Consider the following 21,061-nt stretch of genomic DNA (forward strand, 5'->3'; position numbering starts at 1 on the left):
AATGTCTTGTTCCCTTCCCTTCAAACCCGAAAACCTCCGTAACTTGAAATCTTGGCCCTCTGTTAGTCGAAATAATCACCGAGTCCCTCCAAGCCATTTTGGTACATATTTTCACTCTATCACTCGAAAAATTAAATTTGACCTCTGTATCTCGAACATGGCAACATTTTATTTTACAATCTTTACAACTTGATCATATTTTGGACTTTAACAACTTACCGACAGTGCAGTACACTATAATTGTTTCTTAGAAAACATTTTAGGAGTATGCGATAATAAATTTATGACTCACGTAAACACGTGTTTGCATTAAGTAGGTATCTGATGACGAAATTATCGATTCAGTAGCTCAGAAAACCGATACTAATGATTAAGATGACATAGAAGACGTGAATAGTACATGCGCTCCATGGGTTTCCATCAAAGAGGCAAGAACCGCATTGAATACCTTACGAAATTTTATAAAGCAAACCAGTATATTTGAAAAAGAAGAATTTTCTGCTCTTTATAGATTATAAAATGCTAGAGAACAACCAAATTATCTAAAGCAAAAAAAATACTGACTTTATTAATGCCATATTTTTTATTTTAAAATGATTTGAAATAATGTTGATTTCTAATAAATAAAAACATGTTTGTGACCTCTGCAAGTTGAATTTTAATTTATTTTACCTCTGTAACTCAAAATTTATAAGAATAAACCTCAAACTCTTTATGTCGAATCAAAATCCGCCTAAGTCGAAATCCTCCATAAGTTGAAAACTCTATAACTCGAATTTTTTGGCGTCTCCCTTGATATTCGACTTATAGAGGTGCTACTGTATATCCGGTTAAGTGGTTTAGGAGTCCATTGAGGACAAACATTATGACATGAGATTTATGTACATATATATATTAAGAATTAATATTAATGAATTAATATTGTTATCATCATCACTACATAGTATAAAACAAAGTCGCTTTCTCTGTCCCTATGTCCCTTTAAATCTTTGAAACTAGGCAACGGATTTTGATGCGGTTTTTTTTAATAGATAGAGTGATTAAAGAGGGAGGTTTATATGTATAATAACATCCATTAAAAGAGTTTTGAGGTTTCTAATGTGATGTCGTATCGGTCAATTAAGGAAAGCTGGCATGTTCACAGTACTCACACTTATGCAATTTCACTTACAGTATGTTCAAAAATAAATGCGACTCTAGTTTCATTTTAGACTTGAATTGTAAAATGGGTGCGTTGTAGATAAATATATGCAAATATAATTATGAAAGCTCTCATAATTTACCTGTAAAATTATAATTTAAAAGTAAATCAATTGATGAAGTTAATTATTTATTCTAATAATAATCAATTGGATAAAAGTATTAATAATTATTCAATTATCAAATAATAATTAAATTTCAGGTCATAAAAACAATACAAATAACACGTGCGCTCACTCCCAACATACACCAGGGCCAGTCCCTTCCAAAATGATAAAAACCTAAAAAAATAGTAGTAGGATGAAACCCATTAGAAAAGGAGGAGAATGTGATAAAAATTAAAGGAAAAATAAATTACAGACAATCCGAGTTCGGGAAGTGGGAGGGGGGGAGCTTTTAAGGCTAAAAAATGGTTTCTCTTGATTTCCAACAAAACTACAAGTCCTATGGAAAAAAGTTCAATGGCAAAGTTGTAGGTAATAAAAAGTACAAAAGTTGTACTTTTGTATTAACAATTTTTTCACATAACCTCAAAATTTAGGTGAAATATTCAAAAAACCAAGTTATTGGTTTTTTATTTCTTTTTAAAAAAAAAAAATTTTTCTACTATATTTGGTGAAAAGTTACCTTATTGTGTCTCAAATACACTGTAATTTATTTGATTGAAAATATTTATTTTTTCGCCTTATTTCAACTTAATACCAAAAAAACAACCTAATTTTCAATCGAAAATTCTGACGTCGAAATATCAGCTTTTTACAAAAAGTTTGGGGGCTTTTTGTTCGTTGAAATATCTACTTTCTAATGATCTAAAATATAATATACATTACCATAGTAAATTTACTCAGAAAATGCATACAAACAGTGTGATAATGAGCTTTTTTGGCAATGGCAAATTTCTCAAACGACCTGAAATGTTTTTATCGACATCATTTTTTTTATGTACATACTGTCAAATGTTAGCTGTGGTATCGTTACTTTGATCAGATGAAATTTTTTCTTTTGAAATGTTACCGAAAAGCCGATACAAGAGAAAATATAGAGTTCGAGAAGTGTGCCTGATTTAGTAAAAGCTCATTATCACACTGTTATTGGTAAAAATGCCGATTTTAGTCAAAATTTATATTTTTCTAACAAGATCCTTATCATCCAAATTTCCACCTTGGTGAAAAAAATTGACATTTCTAATGAAAATGAACAAAAAATTAAATGATTTTATTAAATACTGTAAAATAAAAAGTTGAGCAACGTTAAAAAGTTGAGCAGAAATATTACCTTGAACGGGGAGGTATTACTCCCTACAGAATCGACTGTATTTCTTGGGTTAACATTGGACGAGAAACTACAGTGGGGAGCCCATGTCAACACCGCTGCAGGTAAGCTCAGTTCAGCAGCATATGCAGTCCGAAAGGTAAGGCATCTCACCGATGAAGATACAGCTAGATTGGTTTATTTCAGCTACTTTCATAGTATTATGTCCTATGGAATTCTACTATGGGGCAGGGCAGCAGATATAGAAACTATATTTATCTTACAGAAAAGAGCCATTCGCTCTATATATAATTTACGTGCTCGGGACTCACTAAGAGATCTCTTTAAGAATACTGGTATCCTTACTGTACCATCACAGTATATATTTAATAATATTTTGCATGTACACAAAAATGCCGACGTACACACGAGAGTAGGAGATAGACACTGTTATGGCACAAGGAACAGAAATAGAATTGAAATGCCATTTTTCCGATTAGCTAAAGTTAAAAATTCATTTATGGGTCAAGGTATACGCTTTTACAATAGAATTCCTCATAATATTAAAGAGTTTGGTAGTGCTAAATTTAAAACTTATGTAAAAAATATATTAGTTCAGAAAGCCTATTATAGCATTAAGGAATATATGGAAGATGAAAATCCATAGAGGGTTGTCGCGTAAGAACCACAGGACAGTTCTTTGGCATATTATGATATATTATGTAGTTAGATTTAAGTTACAGATTATGTAATATTGACAATATGATTTTAAAAGAGCAACTATGGAGTTTCTTGCCGGTTCTTCTCCATAGATACTGCTTTCCGAATCGGTGGTAAATGTTAAAAATACTTATGTAATGACGATTCGAAAGTGCTACTAAAAGTAGTCTAATTGAATAAATAAATGTTTGAGTTTGAGTTTGAGTTTGAAATAGTCTATAATTCTTCCATTTACTGTATCACAAAATTCTTCATAGATTTTTAGATATTCGTACTACACCAATTACATCACCCTGTATTTATAAACAATTGCAAAATATGACACATACGTAGGCCGGGAGATACTGACAGAAAATTTCGGGTCATTTGTAACAGAATGGCGGTTCTACAGAGGTCTTATTACGCAATGACTAAAAGAAAAATGATGGTCAGAACGCTGGTACCGGCGGACTAGTCGCGTGGGCGTTAGTCAAACTCGTCGGATAAATAGCGAAAGTCAAACGATTTGTAACACAAAAATATTAGAATTTACCGATAGCCCATAAAAAAGATGTAGGCGGTAGTGCAGATTTTCCGCGGTATGGCGACCATTTGGAATCGTCCGAAAAGTATGGCATGGCGATTTTAGTAAATGGCTGCACGACGATGGTTACCTGTGCAAAAGTTAGCCCGGTACAAATGGTTGAATTGTTTTTTTTAAATCAACGCATTCGTAATTCGTAATGAATATAAAGACTTGCATTCAAGTGTAAAATTTATTAGTGATAAATATGATGAGATGATGCAATCTATCTCTGTATTACAAAAAGAAAACCAGGAAAAAACAAAACACATTTATGAACTTGAAACTAAAATGGAATCAATTGAGAGACATTTGAAATGTTCTACAATTGAGATTCGAAACATACCCAAAATAAAAAAAACCGAGACTACGAGCGACCTCATAAATATAGTCCACGATATTGGCACATTATTAAAATTAGATGTACATGAACAAAGTATAAGAGATATATATAGAGTAAATACTAAGACTGCTACTTATAAACCGATAATCATCGATTTTACTAGTAAAATATCTAAAGACAAATTTATCTGGGCTACAAAAGATTTTAATAAAAAGAACCCAAACAATAAATTAAACACATCGCATCTCAAAATTGACAATAATAAAACACCGGTATACATAACAGAAACGCTAACATCTAGCACCAGAAAGCTATTTTATAAAAGCAGGGAGTTTGCTAGGGGGCATAATTATGCTTACTGTTGGATTTCATATGGACGTATATATTTAAGAAAATCTGAAGGTTCCCAACAATTTAGAATTGACACCGAAAGTGATCTTCAAAAACTTGGTGATAAATGACTCTCTGTTGTTAGTAATAGTATTATTATAAGAAAAGTGCTTAATATAGTTTATAAGATGTATTCCAAATTTTATATGTTTTTTAAAGACTGGTTGTCCGATGGGTCAGTCATCAGTATTGTCAATACACAAACTATCATAATTACTCATACATACAAAACATTACTTAACATTCTACACCTCTTGCGAAAACCTAAAGCATTTGACTATCATAAATTTTATATAAATATGTTACATATGTATTTGCAGGCTCAGCTTCTTATAAAGCGTCCTTTCATTTGCTTTTTTGGCATCAGTGTTAATAAAATTAATAAAGGTGGTAATGATATGAAATATTTAATAAATATTTTAATAAATTCGATTCCTTCAAAATCATAACGTCCGACTTGGATACAGTTTCAGCAAATTGTACTCAAGTTGATGACACATACAGATGCCAAAACCTTCTACAAAATGATCCTAATTTGTTTCATATAATAACTGTAAATATTCGAAGTATATATTGCAACTTTGATCTACTAGCGGCTTTTCTTGCAACGCTCGCCACACCAATGGACATCATTGTTCTAACTGAGTGCTGGTCAAAGGAGGGTGTTTTTCCACCGAGCCTAACTGATTATAACGTGCATTACACTAAAAAATATTTAAACCAGAATGATGGGGTTATCGTTTATGTACGTAAATCATTGACAGCTGTTTCCTGGGAACCTGAAATGGTGGATGGTAATTGCCTTGTTCTTAATATTGATAAGTATTCCGTTATTTGTTCATATCGACCACCCAGTTATACAAATCCGCGACCTTACTTACAATGCTTAGATACTATTCTCAAAAAAATTAAACAACCGCACATAATATTTACGGGTGATATTAATATTAACACTATCTGTAATGATATTCATAGCTCTCATTTAAATGAATACTTATGCATTTTAGCTAGTCATGGTCTGGAACTGGGTATAACATGTCCAACAAGACTTAACAATTGCCTTGACCACTTTATGATAAAAACCTCGGATAGTTGGCAGACTTTGGTTTTTCCACCATTAACTGATCACAGTCCTATTCTTTTACAAATAAGAAACAATAAGATGTCGAGATTAAAAACTAATTTGTCTAAGCAGGTACTAGATTACACATTAGCATTGGAAAAAATTAGTGCAATCGACTGGACTCAGTATTTTTCCCTGCGTGATGTAAATCATAGTGCTGAATGGCTTGTGAACAGTATCGGTGGAGTTATCAGGGAGTGTACTTCGATTGGGTATTTATCAAAAAAGAAGGTGCCTCTGAAGCCTTGGATTACCCCCGGAGTAGTAAGATCAATCCGTAAAAGAGATAAGTTACATAAAAAAGCCAAGCTACGACCATGCGATAGTCAAATACATAGTACATATATTAAATATAGGAACACTTGTAACAAAATTATAAAGTCTTTAAAGCAGAAATATTACCAAACGCAATTACAAAATAGTGAGAAAGATTAAAAAAAAACATGGAATATTATAAAAGAAGTATGTAATATGAAAGCTAACAATGATATTATACCCACGGAGCTGCTCACGATTGGTAGCAATACAAAGGAGTCCTTAAACAAAATTAATAATTTTTTCACAACCATAGGTGGGAACTTGGCTAAGGAGATATTAAATAAATTACACAAGACAGAAGATGAACTCGCTAACCAAATAAAACATCCAAACTCAAACTCAAATATTCATTCTATGTCCTTCATACCAACTGATTCATATGAAATTAATAAAATAATAAATGATTTGAAGACTTCTAGCGCATCTGGCCTCGATGGTATATCTTGTAGATTTATTAAGCTAGCAAAGGAATATCTTATTAGTCCAATTGAATATTTATGTAACTTAAGTTTAGAACAAGGTATCTTTCCAGACATCTTTAAAAAAGCTATCGTGTCTCCAATTTATAAATCAGATGATAAACAAGATGTCTCCAACTATAGACCTATATCTTTACTTTCAACACTGTCAAAGATTCTGGAAAAAATTATTAATAGCCGACTAATCAAATACCTAGAAAAAAATAATTTAATTACTGCTGCTCAATATGGATTTCGGAAAGGAAAATCAACAGAAGAAGCCATACAGAGATTAACTACGTTAATTTATCAATATCTTGATGGAGGGGATAAGGTTGTTGGCGTGTTTCTTGACATAAAAAAAGCTTTTGATACAGTTTCAATTCCGATATTATTATCGAAATTGGAAAGCTTAGGAATTCGTGGTCATGCGCAAAATTGGTTCAGAAGTTATTTGTCTTGTAGAGAGCAGTACGTGAGAGTAAAAAGTGATATTAGTGATGCCTCGTCGTGTAGTTTTGGTATTCCTCAAGGCAGTACGTTAGGACCTACTCTGTTTTTAACTTATATTAATAGTCTCCCTGACCAAATTACTACCGACACAGATATCCAGATGTTTGCAGACGACACGGTCTTGTTATTTCACGGTCACAGTTGGGAACAAGCTCACAGTAAAGCAGAGAGAGGATTGAAAAATGTCACAAGCTGGCTAGAAGATAACTTGCTCACATTAAATATTTCTAAAACGAAATATCTTTGTTTTTCAAAGACAGCCACCTACGGTCCATCCACAAGTTTAACCATCAAGCTACACTCTTTTCCATGTAATAGAGGGCAACTAAGTCAATGTAATTGTGCGACACTAACTAGGGCTACATCTATAAGATACTTGGGTATACTTGTAGATGACAAATTGAGTTGGAAAGACCATATCACTCATGTTTGCAATCGTGTTAGAAAACTAGTTTATATATTTAAGCACCTAAGACCAGTTGCTAACAAAAAACTGCTTATCCAAGTGTACAAAGCACTTTGTGAGAGCATTATAAATTATTGTGTGACGTCATGGGGTGGGGCTCCTAAAACTATAATGTCCGAACTTGAGCGTGCCCAGCGGGCAGTGTTAAAAGTTCTCATGCACCTACCATACAGGCATTCCACGGCAGATGTTTACGCGAAATCAGGAGTTCTTTCAGTTCGCAAGATTTATATATTAAAAGCTCTTTTGAGATATCACCGTTTTACAGCCCACACACTGCCTCGAACATGGAAGAGAAAATTCAGGTGCCCTATACCCCCCACCAAGACTCATTTTGCAAAACGGCAGCTAAATTGCATTGCTCCACGGTTATATAACAGCATCCCGACTAAAGACATAAACACAATTATAAATTTATCTACCAATCGTTTCAAAAAATACATCATCAATTGGCTCCAAAATCTTGATTATATACAAACTGAAAATCTTTTCACTACTCTTAAATAAATACTATTAAATAAATGCTAACAACAAAGTCACTCATTCATTCACACTCACGCAAACATAAGTCCACAAAAGCACATACACATACACATACAGACACATACTCACACTTTCACACACTATGTCCATCGGCCCAAATCATAATTTATACTTTTATTTTTTAATCTTTTAATTTGTATTCTTTCATCATTAGTCCCTAAAATTTATTTTGTTAACTTGCCAAATATAATGTAATATATGGAATTTGTAAGGGAAGGCACTGCCTTCTGAGATACAGGTATTTACCTAGTTCAGAAGGCAGAGCAATATTGTAATGTTATATGTGAAGTTGCTAATAAATTTTATTTTATTTTTTTTATTTTTTATTCACGTCGGTATGGCGGACTGTAAGTCACATCGTCAAAGTATGGCATGACACTACCGCCTACATCTTTTTTAAGGGCTATCGGTAAATTCTAAAATTTTTGTGTTACAAATCGTAGGACTTTCGCTATTTATCCGACGAGTGTAACTAACGCCCACGCGAGTCGCGACTAGTCCGCCGGTACCAGCGTTCTGACCATCATTTTTCTTTTTGTCATTGCGTACTAAGACCCCTCTAGACCGCCATCCTGTTACAAATGACCCGAAATTTTGTGTCAGTATCTCCCGGCCTAACATGTGCAATGTGTAAATGTGTTGACGTTCCAGCTCTTCTTAATATACCTATAAATAATTACATTTTTTCCACTTACAGTGCAAACGGAGGCTGAACCCTACGAGTTTTATCAAAATAATGTACTAACTATAGTACACGTTGAAAAGGTCTACAGAAAAGTCCGTGATGGTATATGTCTATCTCTTATGGATAACCCACAATAACTTTTTTGTCATTTACTTTTTACGACAAATAATGGCTAATTTTCGAAGCGATGTTAACCAATACAGCATTAATCCTTAACCAATTAAAGACCTTGAATACATTGTTCATTTAATATAGATCTATATGGCCCTTTACACCGTATGATTTAATTTAAGTGAATATTTTCGAAGATATTACAGATTAAAAAATTGCGGGACGTAGCGTTTGCGGCGGTACCGGCCGGCCGCCCGGCTATATATTTTATACCCGTGCGAAGCCGGAGCGGGCCGCTATGTTTTTATATTCAACGTTCACAGTTTTTCTGTAGTGTATTTAGCATATTCAGCATTGCACCCGTGCGAAGCCAGGGCCGGGCGGGTCGCTAGTTAAGTAATAAAAAAAATTGTCTTGTATAGAAGATTGTTGATGTACCCTAATAGTTTATTTTTTAGCCTAAGGAATAAAATGTACCAATGGAAGGTACTTGTTCCCACAACACAGGGAATCCTAGATTAGGAACAATTCAATTTCTATGCATCTTATATTTTCGAAAAAAAAAAAGTTATTTTTTATTCTTATTTAATTTTCGCGGCTGACCCTTTCTATCTCTCTTGCACTTTAAACTATCTCTCCATATATACAATCATCAAATTGTTATACTTACCTACTTTCACTACGTTTTTATTAGTACATATTTAATACTTAACAATCGAATTAGCGTCTGGCTAATTAATTTTAGATTATATTATGTTTGAAGAACATAATATGAAATTTACAGACATTCTAAAATAATTTGAATTTTTTATAAAAACGAAATAAAAAAGTGCGTCTGGCACCTATTTAACAACGAAAAAAACGTCTTGCAATAAAAAAATTATGTCTGATGGATCTATCTAAAGGCAAAATATTAAAAATTACGCGTTAAAAAATGACTTAAAATTAAGGAAATTATCCTGTGCAGATAAGATGCGCACTAAAAAACGCAACCACTGCGACCAGCCAGACAGCCCGGACTCTAACCGAAATAGCAAGAGGAACAGTATATCAAAAAACCAACTATACTAAAATGACTTTTTTTTAAACGTTAATAGCTCCCGTACCATTACAAAATATTATATTTATCGTCGCCTAGTACCCATAACACAAGCCTTAATTGAGCTTACTGTGGGACTAGGTCGATTTGTGTAAAAAAAAAAAGTTTGTTAATTGAATATAATTTGTAGCCGCCGTCCTTGAAGTCCGCGTCGCACACGCGCTACTCGACCGGCTACGAGAACAGCATGGTGTCGGTTGAATCGCGCTCCTCGCAGCGATCCAGCTCGAGAGACGTATGTTTATTTATTTACTTCATATATTTTATGATTGGATATTTTTTTTGGGTTTTTAAAGTTTGTGGATCGCATACAGCTCATGAACATTGGCAGAAGATAAGGATTATTAAGAAAACGAGCCTCTGTCTCCACTCATTGTACGAAACTCGTAGCATTTACATGCTATGACACGCCGATTTTCTGTGCGGTTGTTTTACCTTGTCCAAATCTCGCCAATATATAGATTTGCCTAAAGTCGTATAAGATTTGCATTATTCTATAGGTGACAAGTAACTGAATGAAACGTGGAAGCGATTACTGCCCATGGTTACTGTTGCGCCCGTAATACAATAATTATTACTCCAAAATTGATATCACTCAAATACCTTATTTATTACATCTGCGCAGGTGCGGGCTACCGCTAAAGAAATGTAAGGAATAATCTAATTATCCAACAGAGCAAGGCATATATCCCAAAACATATTTCTGCGCAGAATTGGTCTAGATCCAGTAACCAATCACCTGATATCTTTAATACAGGTTACCTACTCGGTAACCTAGCAAAGATGCCAGTCTCGAACCGTTGATTGATATACAGGGTGTCCCAAAAAGTAGTGATGAACGGAAGCTGGGAGGTAGAGGACCTAAAGGGCTATCCGAATCACCCCCATGTATGTTATGCGATTTTTCGTATTTTCGGAGTTATGACGTTTTTTTCAATTTTTCACCTATCGCCGAGTACGGTGATATTTTCACTCATGGTGACGTCAATTATTGCGGAAGGTGCTTGATTTTTTTTGTGTGCTAAGCTGAAAGATAGGCCAATTCAGTATGGTAACATTTACTATCGTTAGATCTTTGAATGAAATAAAAAAAAGAATTAAAATGCCAAGAAAGATAAAATTACCCAGTATGTTCTCCACTTCAAGGGCCCGTAAAAAAATAAAATCACATAAAAAAAGTTTTCCATTTGGCTTTTAAAAACTTGCTCTATCTATCAGGTAGCTACCCTGAAAATTTCATTTTATTATTCAGAAGGCTTCAATCGAAAAATTGAAATCTAAATGAGGTAAGTGCAAAAATTGAATTAACATGATGATTAATAAAAACAAATTAAAACCAATAACAAGGTGTTTAATTACCAGAAATTTTTAAAATGACCCCGCTATTGCTCAGTGCAAGTGCGACATCACCGTAAAAAGTTGTCTTTTAAATGTCTGAATGCCCTTTTATCATTTTTAATGGTTTCTTCTGCTACTATGAATTTCCAGGTTATTTCGTTCAAATTGTGGCAGTCTCTCGTCTTTGTAGTATCCCCACGGAAAAAAATCAATAGGGTTTATGTCCGGGGACCGTCGAGGCCAGGCTAAAGGGCAAAGATACCCTGAAAGATGGATTGGTCGTTGCAGCCTGCGCATGCGCTGGTGACGCCTGCCTTAAAGCCTGGCCTGCACGGTCCCTCGACCTAAACCCCATTGATTTGTTTCAATGGGGATACTAAAAAGACCTCGGCTACTTGAGAGAATGCTACAATTTGGACGAAATAACCCGGAAATTCATAGTAGCAGAAGAAACCATTAAAAATGATAAAAGGGCATTCAGACATTTAAAAGACAACTTTTTACGGTGATGTCGCACTTGCATTGAGCAACAGCGGGGTTATTTTAAAAATTTCTGGTAATTAAACACCTATTTATGGGTTTTAATTTGGTTTTAATGATCATCATGTTAATAAAATTTTTGCACTTACCACATTTAGATTTCAATTTTTCGATTGAAGCCTTCTGAATAATAAAATGAAATTTTTAGGGTAGCTACCTGATAGATAGAGCGAGTTTTTAAAAGCCAAATGGAAAACTTTTTTTATGTGATTTTATTTTTTTATGGGCCCTTGAAGTTGTGAACATACTGGGTAATTTTATCTTTCTTGGCATTTAATTCTTTTTTTATTCCATTCGAAGATCTAACGATAGTAAATGTTACCATACTGAATTGGCCTATCTTTCAGCTTACCACACAAAAAAAAATCAAGCATCTAGCGCAATAAGTCACGTCACCATAAATAAAAATCTCATCGTACTCAGCGATAGATGAAAAATTGAAAAAAATGTCATAACTCCGAAAATACGAAAAATCGCATAACATACATGGGGGTGATTCGGATAGCTCTCTAGGTCCTCTACCTCCCAGCTTCCGTTCATCACTACTTTTTGGGACACCCTGTATTATATACCTATCATTATACAATTACCACCTAATGTATTTAGCTCTAAGGTTAGGTTAACGGCTGATTTTTCAATCCTTGGTTAAAACTTATTCGTCGAATAATGTATAAAACTACCATTTTAAAAACGTATTCTAATTGCCCGTATTTGACAGGTTACGTGATATTTTAATATTATCGTGTAATACTTTATTAAGTTTTAACCAAGCATTGAAAAATCGGCCCTTAGTTTGATTGAATAAACGAATTTGAATTTGAATCTATGTGTATTAAAAGGAATTATCTTAATTTTGTTTATTTTTTATTTTTTTGCTTTGTGTACCACATAGTGACTTGACTCAAAAATCATGTTGTGTTATCCTGTAAATGTTTGTCACAGTTGTAATTTTTTTTTGTTATATTATGTACCCTAGCTATAAGTATTGTTGTGACTAATGTTGGATGACCTAAATAAATAAAATAAAAAAAAAGACGGGTTGCACTCCGGGAGTGCCGGCAGAAGTGAAAACTTGATTATTAACGTTCAGCATGTTTGATATTTTGGAATGGTATCCGTCTTACTTGGAATATAAGGGCTAAAAAAAAAAAACATCCGTCTTACGCTTTTTCGATCAGGCCACGTGTCCTGACGCGAGTTTAAGATTTTATACCCAACGCCGCTAAAGAAGTTTTCACTTCAAAAAATGAAAAAATAATTGTCCAACAGAGCAAAGAAGTCCCGAGCCGCATGGAGGCCCGCGAGGACTACAACCGCACGATGTTCGCGCACAAGGCGGTGGAGGCAGTGGTGCCGCAGCACGGGATCGGTGCGCAGTACCTGGAACCGGCGCCGTATGTCGGCGTCACGGTGCCGGGCGTGCTGCCGGGTGTGCTGCCGGTCATCGTGTCCGACCAGGCGCAGATACAGGTGGGTGGGGTAATGGACTGGGTGACGTGACGTACTACAAACAACGTAATAAAAAAGACGGGTTGCACTCCGGGAGTGCCGGCAGAAGTGAAAACTTGATTATTAACGTTGAGCATGTTTGATATCTTACGCTTTTTCGATCAGGTCACGTGTCCTGACGCGAGTACAATTTTATACCCATTACAGAAAAAGTACTCAACGCCGCTAAAGAAGTTTTCACTTCAAAAAGAGCGTGTGTCATGTGTGCCGAGCACACGTGTGAGAGAAACTTCTTTAGCAATAATATTAAATACCAAAATTGTCGCAATTAGAAATTAAAGATTTTTCACGGATTTTAAACGCGATTTATTCATTACTAGCTTCCGCCCACGACTTACGTTGAGAGAGATATTTATTTCAAAGAACTTTGTACGTGCATCCTCGTTTTTCCCCGTTCCCACAAGCATTTCGGGAAATCCTTTCTTAGCGGATGCCTACGTCCTAACATCTACCTACATGCCAAATTTCAACCCGATACGTCCAGTGGTTTGGGCTGTGCGTTGATAGATCACTATATCAGTCACCTTTGAGTTTTATATATTATATAGATGTTGTTTTCCCGACGTTTCGCACACTGCAGCGAGCGTGGTCGTGGAGACTAAGATGTTATACGTCTTGATCGTCGCCTTACTCCATGACGTGACGGTATTGCTATGACGCGACCTTCAAATTTTACTCTCGACGCGCCTAAAGAAGTTACACTTAAAATAATTAAAAAAGAATTTCCCAGACAAAATTGTTTACATGTCATAGTTTTATAAGCGTAAACCCTAGCTTTGATTTTTTACGTTGCTGCCTTGAAATAAAGTGTTAATTTGAATGGATATTTTATGCAATGGCGTATGGACATTTGTTTTTTTCATTTGAATTAATATCTCGAAAAATGTGGCTCGGACATTAACTGACGATGTTTTATAGATGATTGTGAGGCATGTTGTTTTTAGTACGTCAAAGCCGTTGCGGACGAACTGGTTGAGCGATTATCAATGGTTATGGGATCTTATTAATTGTACTAAAATTTGTGTGTTCGTGTGTGCGATGGTTTACCATGTAGTCTTGTCGCAGGCTATCTGCTGACAAGGCCGCATGCACATGGTTTGACATTGGATGCTAGTAAAATTACATGGGTACACACAAGGCTTGCAGTTCATTGGTTGTGGTTAAAAATAATAAGGAAGCATTTACAGAGTGACCTATCTATATCGGATATTTGCAGTTTCAGAAAAAAAAATACGGAGATGATTTTTCCACCAAATCTGCAGTATCCAAAATGTGCTTAAGTGGTGGTTGGAGTTTGGGTATGCAGCGGGATATATAAGGGTCATTGTAATGGATTCACATTGGATAATGGTAGTCTTAATGGTGAAGGTGAAGTTATGAGTTCAGTGTTTCTCTACTGTGGTCTTTAGAAACATCCAAAATTTGGTCATTAATTTTAATAGGATGGATTTTAATTAACATATCATTTATGGTCTCTACAAACCCACGAATTAGTGAGCAACTTGGGTTTCATCAGTGTAAATAGCTATAACATTCCATGAAGTTAACACATATTTATTAACCTACTTCGTACACGGTCTGTGAAATATTTTCACAAAGCATTTTAGATCTGTCATCTGTCGTTAGTCTGTCATCAGTTATTTTATATCTAACATCCACAACACACACGGCAAGTGTGATCTCTAAATGTCTGATTCTAACAATAATGTATAAAGCTCTTAAGGTTAACAGACCTTTTTTAATCACCACGACATGTTTTAAAAAGAAGTCAACACATTTTTTATTCAAACACATTTTTTATTCAAACACACAAAACACCCATGCACTTTGTTGTTTACACATTAAGGTTACATGCGCACGCAAACCACATAAATGAGCAGTTTGGTTATAACATGAAGATTAAAGGTGTATGTCACCTCATAATTTACCTCATACTTAACACTTTGGTGAGCTATTCACCTTTTCTCACTTATTCATATTCACCCTACAAAATATTAGTAATTAGGACACCTTTAATATGACTGGACGGGCTGGATCTTGGACCTTTAAATCATTATTTATCATATAACATGACCCAAACATCCATTTCAGTTAAAGTAAGATGCAACTGCTCTTTCGGTCCATTAAGAAATAAAATATAATGTATTAGGATAAGCACAGCGATGTTATTAAATTCCAAATAATGGTTTTGAATATTAATTTTAATTTTATACTGGTAATGTTTCTAACAGTTACTAATATAGCATAAGAAATGATTAGCCGCAATTAAATAATATTTAAGTTTAGTTTTTTCTTCTTTAATATCTAATTTTATTTCATAATCTTTATAAGTAGAATAATCTAACTAATCTTTAGAAGTTGTGACAGCAGCATGTAAACTGGCAATATGACCTATATATTTAAATTTCATATTGGCGATCTAATTTAATTTATTATGTCATTTTTCTTTTCTTTAGTTTCAATTTATTACAATGGGTTTTATTGACATTTTTATATCACACATCGTAGAAGACACACTTTTAATTGCATACATATTGTTAAAGTACATATATATAAAACACCTTTGCACCCTTTTAGTTCAATATTCTCAATCAAAAGATTATTAAGATTCAGGTTATATCCAATGTGCTGCAACTTTCATAGCATGCTTTTCAATCATCGCATGCTTTCATTGTAAAAGTATAAGTGTGGTTATAAGTGCATAACCGACTTCATTCTTCGCTTAATGTGTGGGGCAAAACTTATTGGTAAGAGAGATGCTTGAAGTCGCGGCAAATGGCTACTGTAACACACATGACATTTGTAAGAAAGTCCACGCATAGATCGGACAAGGAAGTGGACTAACATTATTTTGCTATATCTCCGCTCCGCGTCCTTACCTCGCGTCACATAATTCAAACATCATCCATATGAGCCCAAAAATCGGCATCAAAGTGCAGCGATCGATAAAGCCCATTGTAACGTGAAAGTGTTTGGTTACGATGATGCGAGCTAGTGGCCGTGGCAGGAGCAGTTGCAGCGCAAACACGAGGAGTTGCAGCAGATGATCGTGCGCCAGCAGGAGGAGCTGCGGCAAGTGAAGGAGCAGCTGCTGCTCGCCCGCCTAGGGATGCTGCAACCGCTTATCAATGTAAGTTACATTTTTCCCCCCTCACCCCAGGCGCAGTAGGGACGAGGAAGCAGAAACGCCTAGGAGAGTCTTGCTCATTGCCGAGACCCGACGTGATGGCATTGCTATTGCGATCAGGTGATTGGTGTTGTGCCGTCCCATTGGGTAATAAGTCGGGAAATGTTTGAAGTGGAGATTTTGTGATAATACGTCCTGTGTTGACAGTACGTATATAAAATATGTAAACAGATAAAATATTTTAAATATCAAGAGAAAAGTCATGAAACTTGATTTAAAAAGTGTAGTGTAGAAAGAATATTTAAAGATATTTATATCTTATTTGTATTTGAATGTTAGCAAGCAAGCGTTTGTTATTTAGTAGCGGTTATAACACGTTTCAACTTTCAAGTAAACTAATGAAGATAATCCAACGACCAACTTATACGTAACTTATTTGTATTTTGAAATAAGTAGCGCTCAATTGTCCTGAAATTAAGTGGATGTTTCATTTCCTGACTTATTACTCACTTATAAATCTTAGGATACTTCTCCAATAACCTTGATGGTGTTCTAGCACCCGCTAATTGACTTCACTCTACTTCCTTTTAAATAGTTAAATGTGTTGCTTGTAAATCCTGATGACAATTTTTAGGTAAAAATCTTTAAGATTTATTTACAAACAGGAGACACTACTGATACACTATTCACCTTCTCTCTTCTTAGGTTAATTTCAGATTTTATTCAAAATTTAATTTTGATTTTTTGTTTTGGTTTAGTTTCAGTTTCTTATTTATTCTGCATTTATATAAACGAAAACTAGCAACGAAACTATTAAAATAAAAGCATATCTTTTATCCAGAGTTATTATTCTGAGAAAGTTAACAGTTCTACAGTATAATCTATACCTTAGTGTGATGGATTTGGTATATGGAATAATTGGTACGACCTTCAAAATGAAGGGAAAACAAATAGGCCCATACTTCATAAATCGCTGGATATGAGAGAAGGTTCTGGCTCTCACACAAAACCGCGATGCGATGCGATATCGCAGGAACGATCGATGCGAATTGCTGCAATACAATTTCGTGTGGTAAGGGAACGTTCAGGTGACCAAGCCTTCAACGGCATGTAAGTGAAGAAGAAGAATATTTTGGGCCATAAATTTTGTCGCATGCGTCGACGGCTTTCCCCTACGCTGTCTCAGAGCAGAACAATGGTCACCTAGTGTGACGTGCTTGCAGGAATGTTGCGAAGTTCTAGCGCAACATTCGTGCGAGCTGTTGCGAGTGCGTAGATATTCACGATGCGATATGGATTCGCAGTTATGTGTGGGAGCCTTTCGGTCTCTAGCAGATTGTCGTCTATGGAAACCATATAGGAAAAAATATTGTGGGTAAACAATCCTCTGTCTGGTTTACCATATACCATAAAATAATGATTGTAGGACAACACTCCGCGGTTTGTTTTCTCCGGAAAATTTACAACGTTTGTATTTGCGTGTTGATGACCTTCGGAAAAATAATCTCCGGGATTATCTGCAACTTATCACCTGCAAATAGCTAACCTACATGATCGACCAAACGCTTGCAGGTTCAAAACCCGTACGTGCCAGACGACGGGCAGCAGAACCAGCGCATGCCAGCACAAATCATGTACGAGGGGTCTCCGAGCCGCAGCGTGACGTACCCGCAGCCCCCGGGACACTTACCACACACGCACCCCAACCAGCAGCATCACAATGAGTAATCATCATCAAATTGTGAGCCCATTTTTCTTTGTCAATAAGGGTTGTATCGCTATTAGCAGATTTTTATTGGTCAATAGAATCTGTATCGTCAATTTTCATTCTGAGTCCATTTTTTGATGGCAATAGCGGTTGTATCACAGTTAAGAGCCCATTTTTGTTTGTCAATAGTGGTTGTATCGCCATTTTGAGCCTATTTTATTTGGTCAATACAGGTTGTATCATCATTATGAGCCCATTTTTTTGGTCAATAGGGGCTGCCTCACAATCATCATCATTTTTAGGCAGATTCAGGTTCAAAGTAGTGTATTAAGTGATTAAAATTGTTTTTTACTATAGTTTCATTACGACCATCATTTTCAGCCCATTTTCGTTGAACGATAGCGGGGGGGTTATGTAATGAATTACATTGGTTTTTACTATCATTGGTCGGACGGGTGAGATGTTTTAAGTTTTGTAATTATGTTTTGGTTAAGTAAAAGGATAGGTGGCGCTACCGTCACGTAAACATCTGATCGGCGTTATAAAATGCTTAAAAATAAATTTAATAGTAAAACAGTGCTAAAACTAAGACTCAACTAATCTATACGTACCCAATTAGTGTGTATATCGTTTGCGCTAACTATACTTTTAAATTCAGTGAGATAAACTATCATACAGTTGCAGTTGGGACAAAGTGAACAGTGATAATAATATAAAGTTGGACAATCCACGGACATACCTCAATGAAGTGAAAGACAAAAAATCCAAACAATCCAGGAGCATTTATAGTGATATCTATATGGACAAACAACCACTGAACATAAAAATACAGTGTTTAGAAAATAATTACTTAACGAAACGGTTAATTTTCATTACATTGACAGATGTTTGAATACTTTTGATATCAGCTGTCATAAACAACGTAAACAACAGTCAAAGTCGTTAATAAGAGACATCTATCGTCCTTTTCAACGAAACAATTTGAGCCACCTTTCGGCAACAGGCGGAACTAACTGAATCTATCGATACTACAGAATATTATCTTCAACTAGTTTAAGATACGTACACGAGAGGGCGCAGATATAAAATTTCATTAGTGTTAAAACATAAAATACTAAAATCTAAGATTAAAATTGTAAAAGAATTGTCTAAAAATGTCTGACATACAAAAATTATTAAATCAATTGAGAGCAGATATAAGAAAAGATTCAAACGAATCTTTAAAGTCATTAGAAACAAGAATTACAGAAAACATTAACACTAATATGGATAAAAAGTTTGACGTCATAAAAAAGGAAATAGAGGACATTAAATTACACAACACTGAATCAGATAGAAGATTACTGGCATTAGAGAAGCATATAAGATACAGAAACTTAATATTCTTTGGCGTTGAGGAACGGGAAAAATCTTACGAAGATTTGGAGAATTCTATTTTAAAAATAATCAACAAGGATTTGGCATTGAATTGCGAAAACAGAGATCTAGAAATGGTTAGACGTATGGGAAGCAAAAAAGAAAATAAAATAAGACCAATAATAGTTTCATTTACAACCTTCGGCAAAAAACTCGCAGTATTAAAACATAAACAAAATTTAAAAAACCACGGAATGTACATTAAACAAGACTATCCTCCACAAGTGTTAGAAGCACGTAAGAAACTACAAGAACAGTTAGAAAAAGAAAAAGAGAAGGGAAACAATGCTTATATTCGACATAACAAACTAATAGTACATCCCCATAAGACCACACAACACCAGTTCAATACAAATATGGAACAAAACAAACAAAAAAAACGGGAACTAGAAATCACACCGCCAAATCCAAAACACAACATCCAATCCAATCCAACACAAAATACCGAGCCATCAACATCTAAAGGTCATGTGGCTAAAAAGAACAAAGTAACAGGACATCAAAGTCAATTAAGCAATTTCTTCCATAAACAAAACAATCAAAATAATAATTCAGATACTGTACAATCCAACTCGGACAACGAATAGCCAATATCCCTCCTCCAAAAGAAACAAACTAATACCACCTATTCATCCACAAAATATATTAATAAACAAAATGATAAAATAAAACACATCCCTCCCCCACAACGGCTTGTCACCGCGGGGGCAGTAGACTCTCACCCTCCAATAAAACAAAAATATTATATAGCTACATTTAATCTAAGATCATTAGCTAATGAAACAAGAATACTAGAACTTGAATTTGCTTTGTCGTCTATTAATTGGGACATACTCGGAATTTGCGAAGTTAGAAGAGAAGGATTAAAAATTGAACAGAGAAGAAACTACGTTTTATATTACTACGGCATGATAAAGGGACAGAAAGGAATAGGATTTTTAGTCAAGAAAAGTTCAAATACAAAAGTTAAAGAGTTCCAACCTATATCAGACAGAGTTGCAATTCTACATGTGGATATATACCACACTTCCTTTTCCCTTATACAAGTCTACGCGCCGACCGAAAGCTGCAGCGAGACGGAATTAAAAAACTTCTACAATGATCTGGACATAGCTATAGAGAAATGTACCAATAAGATAATTTTAATGGGAGATATGAATGCTAAGATTGGTCAGACCAACTCGTACGAACATCTTGTCATGGGCAGCTTTGGGTATGGCAAGCGTAACAAAAGAGGACAAATGTTCATAGATTTCTGTTTGAGGTATAAACTTAAAATAGTAAACACACTTTTTAAAAAACCTGAGAGACTTAGATGGACTTGGCTCGCCCCAAATGGAAGAACAAAAAATGAAATCGACTACATAGCTACCAACTGTCCTGGAATTATCGAAAACTACAACGTACTTAGTAAATTTATACATCCAAGTGATCACCGAATCGTAAGAATAACACTTGATCTTGGCAGAAGAAAAAAATTAACCCGAGCTCGTTTCAATAACACGAGTTCTTCAAAGCTCAACTTTAAAAATTTTAAAAACAACATTTTAACACTCAATATCACTAATAATATTTGTGTTCAGGACTTTTATAACACCTTAATAAATGAAATAAAAAAATCACTAGAACGAAATTCACGAA

General features: G+C 34.9%; 1 protein-coding gene across 2 annotated transcripts in view; it reads left to right on the forward strand.

Annotated features, from left to right (window-relative positions):
- Positions 1 to 18,474, forward strand: part of Clk (circadian locomoter output cycles kaput protein Clock) — a 29,764-nt gene extending 11,290 nt beyond the window's left edge. Inside the window, exons 10-13 of one of the 2 annotated variants that reach the window (XM_089697664.1) lie at positions 9,913 to 10,017; positions 12,930 to 13,130; positions 16,165 to 16,299; positions 17,869 to 18,474. In XM_089697664.1, coding sequence (XP_089553790.1) covers positions 9,913 to 10,017; positions 12,930 to 13,130; positions 16,165 to 16,299; positions 17,869 to 18,024 — 597 coding nt within the window. In that variant the 3' untranslated portion in view covers positions 18,025 to 18,474. The remainder of the gene's footprint in view (positions 1 to 9,912; positions 10,018 to 12,929; positions 13,131 to 16,164; positions 16,300 to 17,868) is intronic. The other variant, XM_089697673.1, reaches the window with a different exon arrangement.
- Positions 18,475 to 21,061: the final 2,587 nt, after the last annotated feature.

Source organism: Colias philodice, chromosome 1, assembly GCF_061535455.1.
Source record: "Colias philodice isolate Cphi_HAF_F1 chromosome 1, ilColPhil1 Martin Lab GWU primary, whole genome shotgun sequence".
Classification (NCBI taxonomy): domain Eukaryota; kingdom Metazoa; phylum Arthropoda; class Insecta; order Lepidoptera; family Pieridae; genus Colias; species Colias philodice.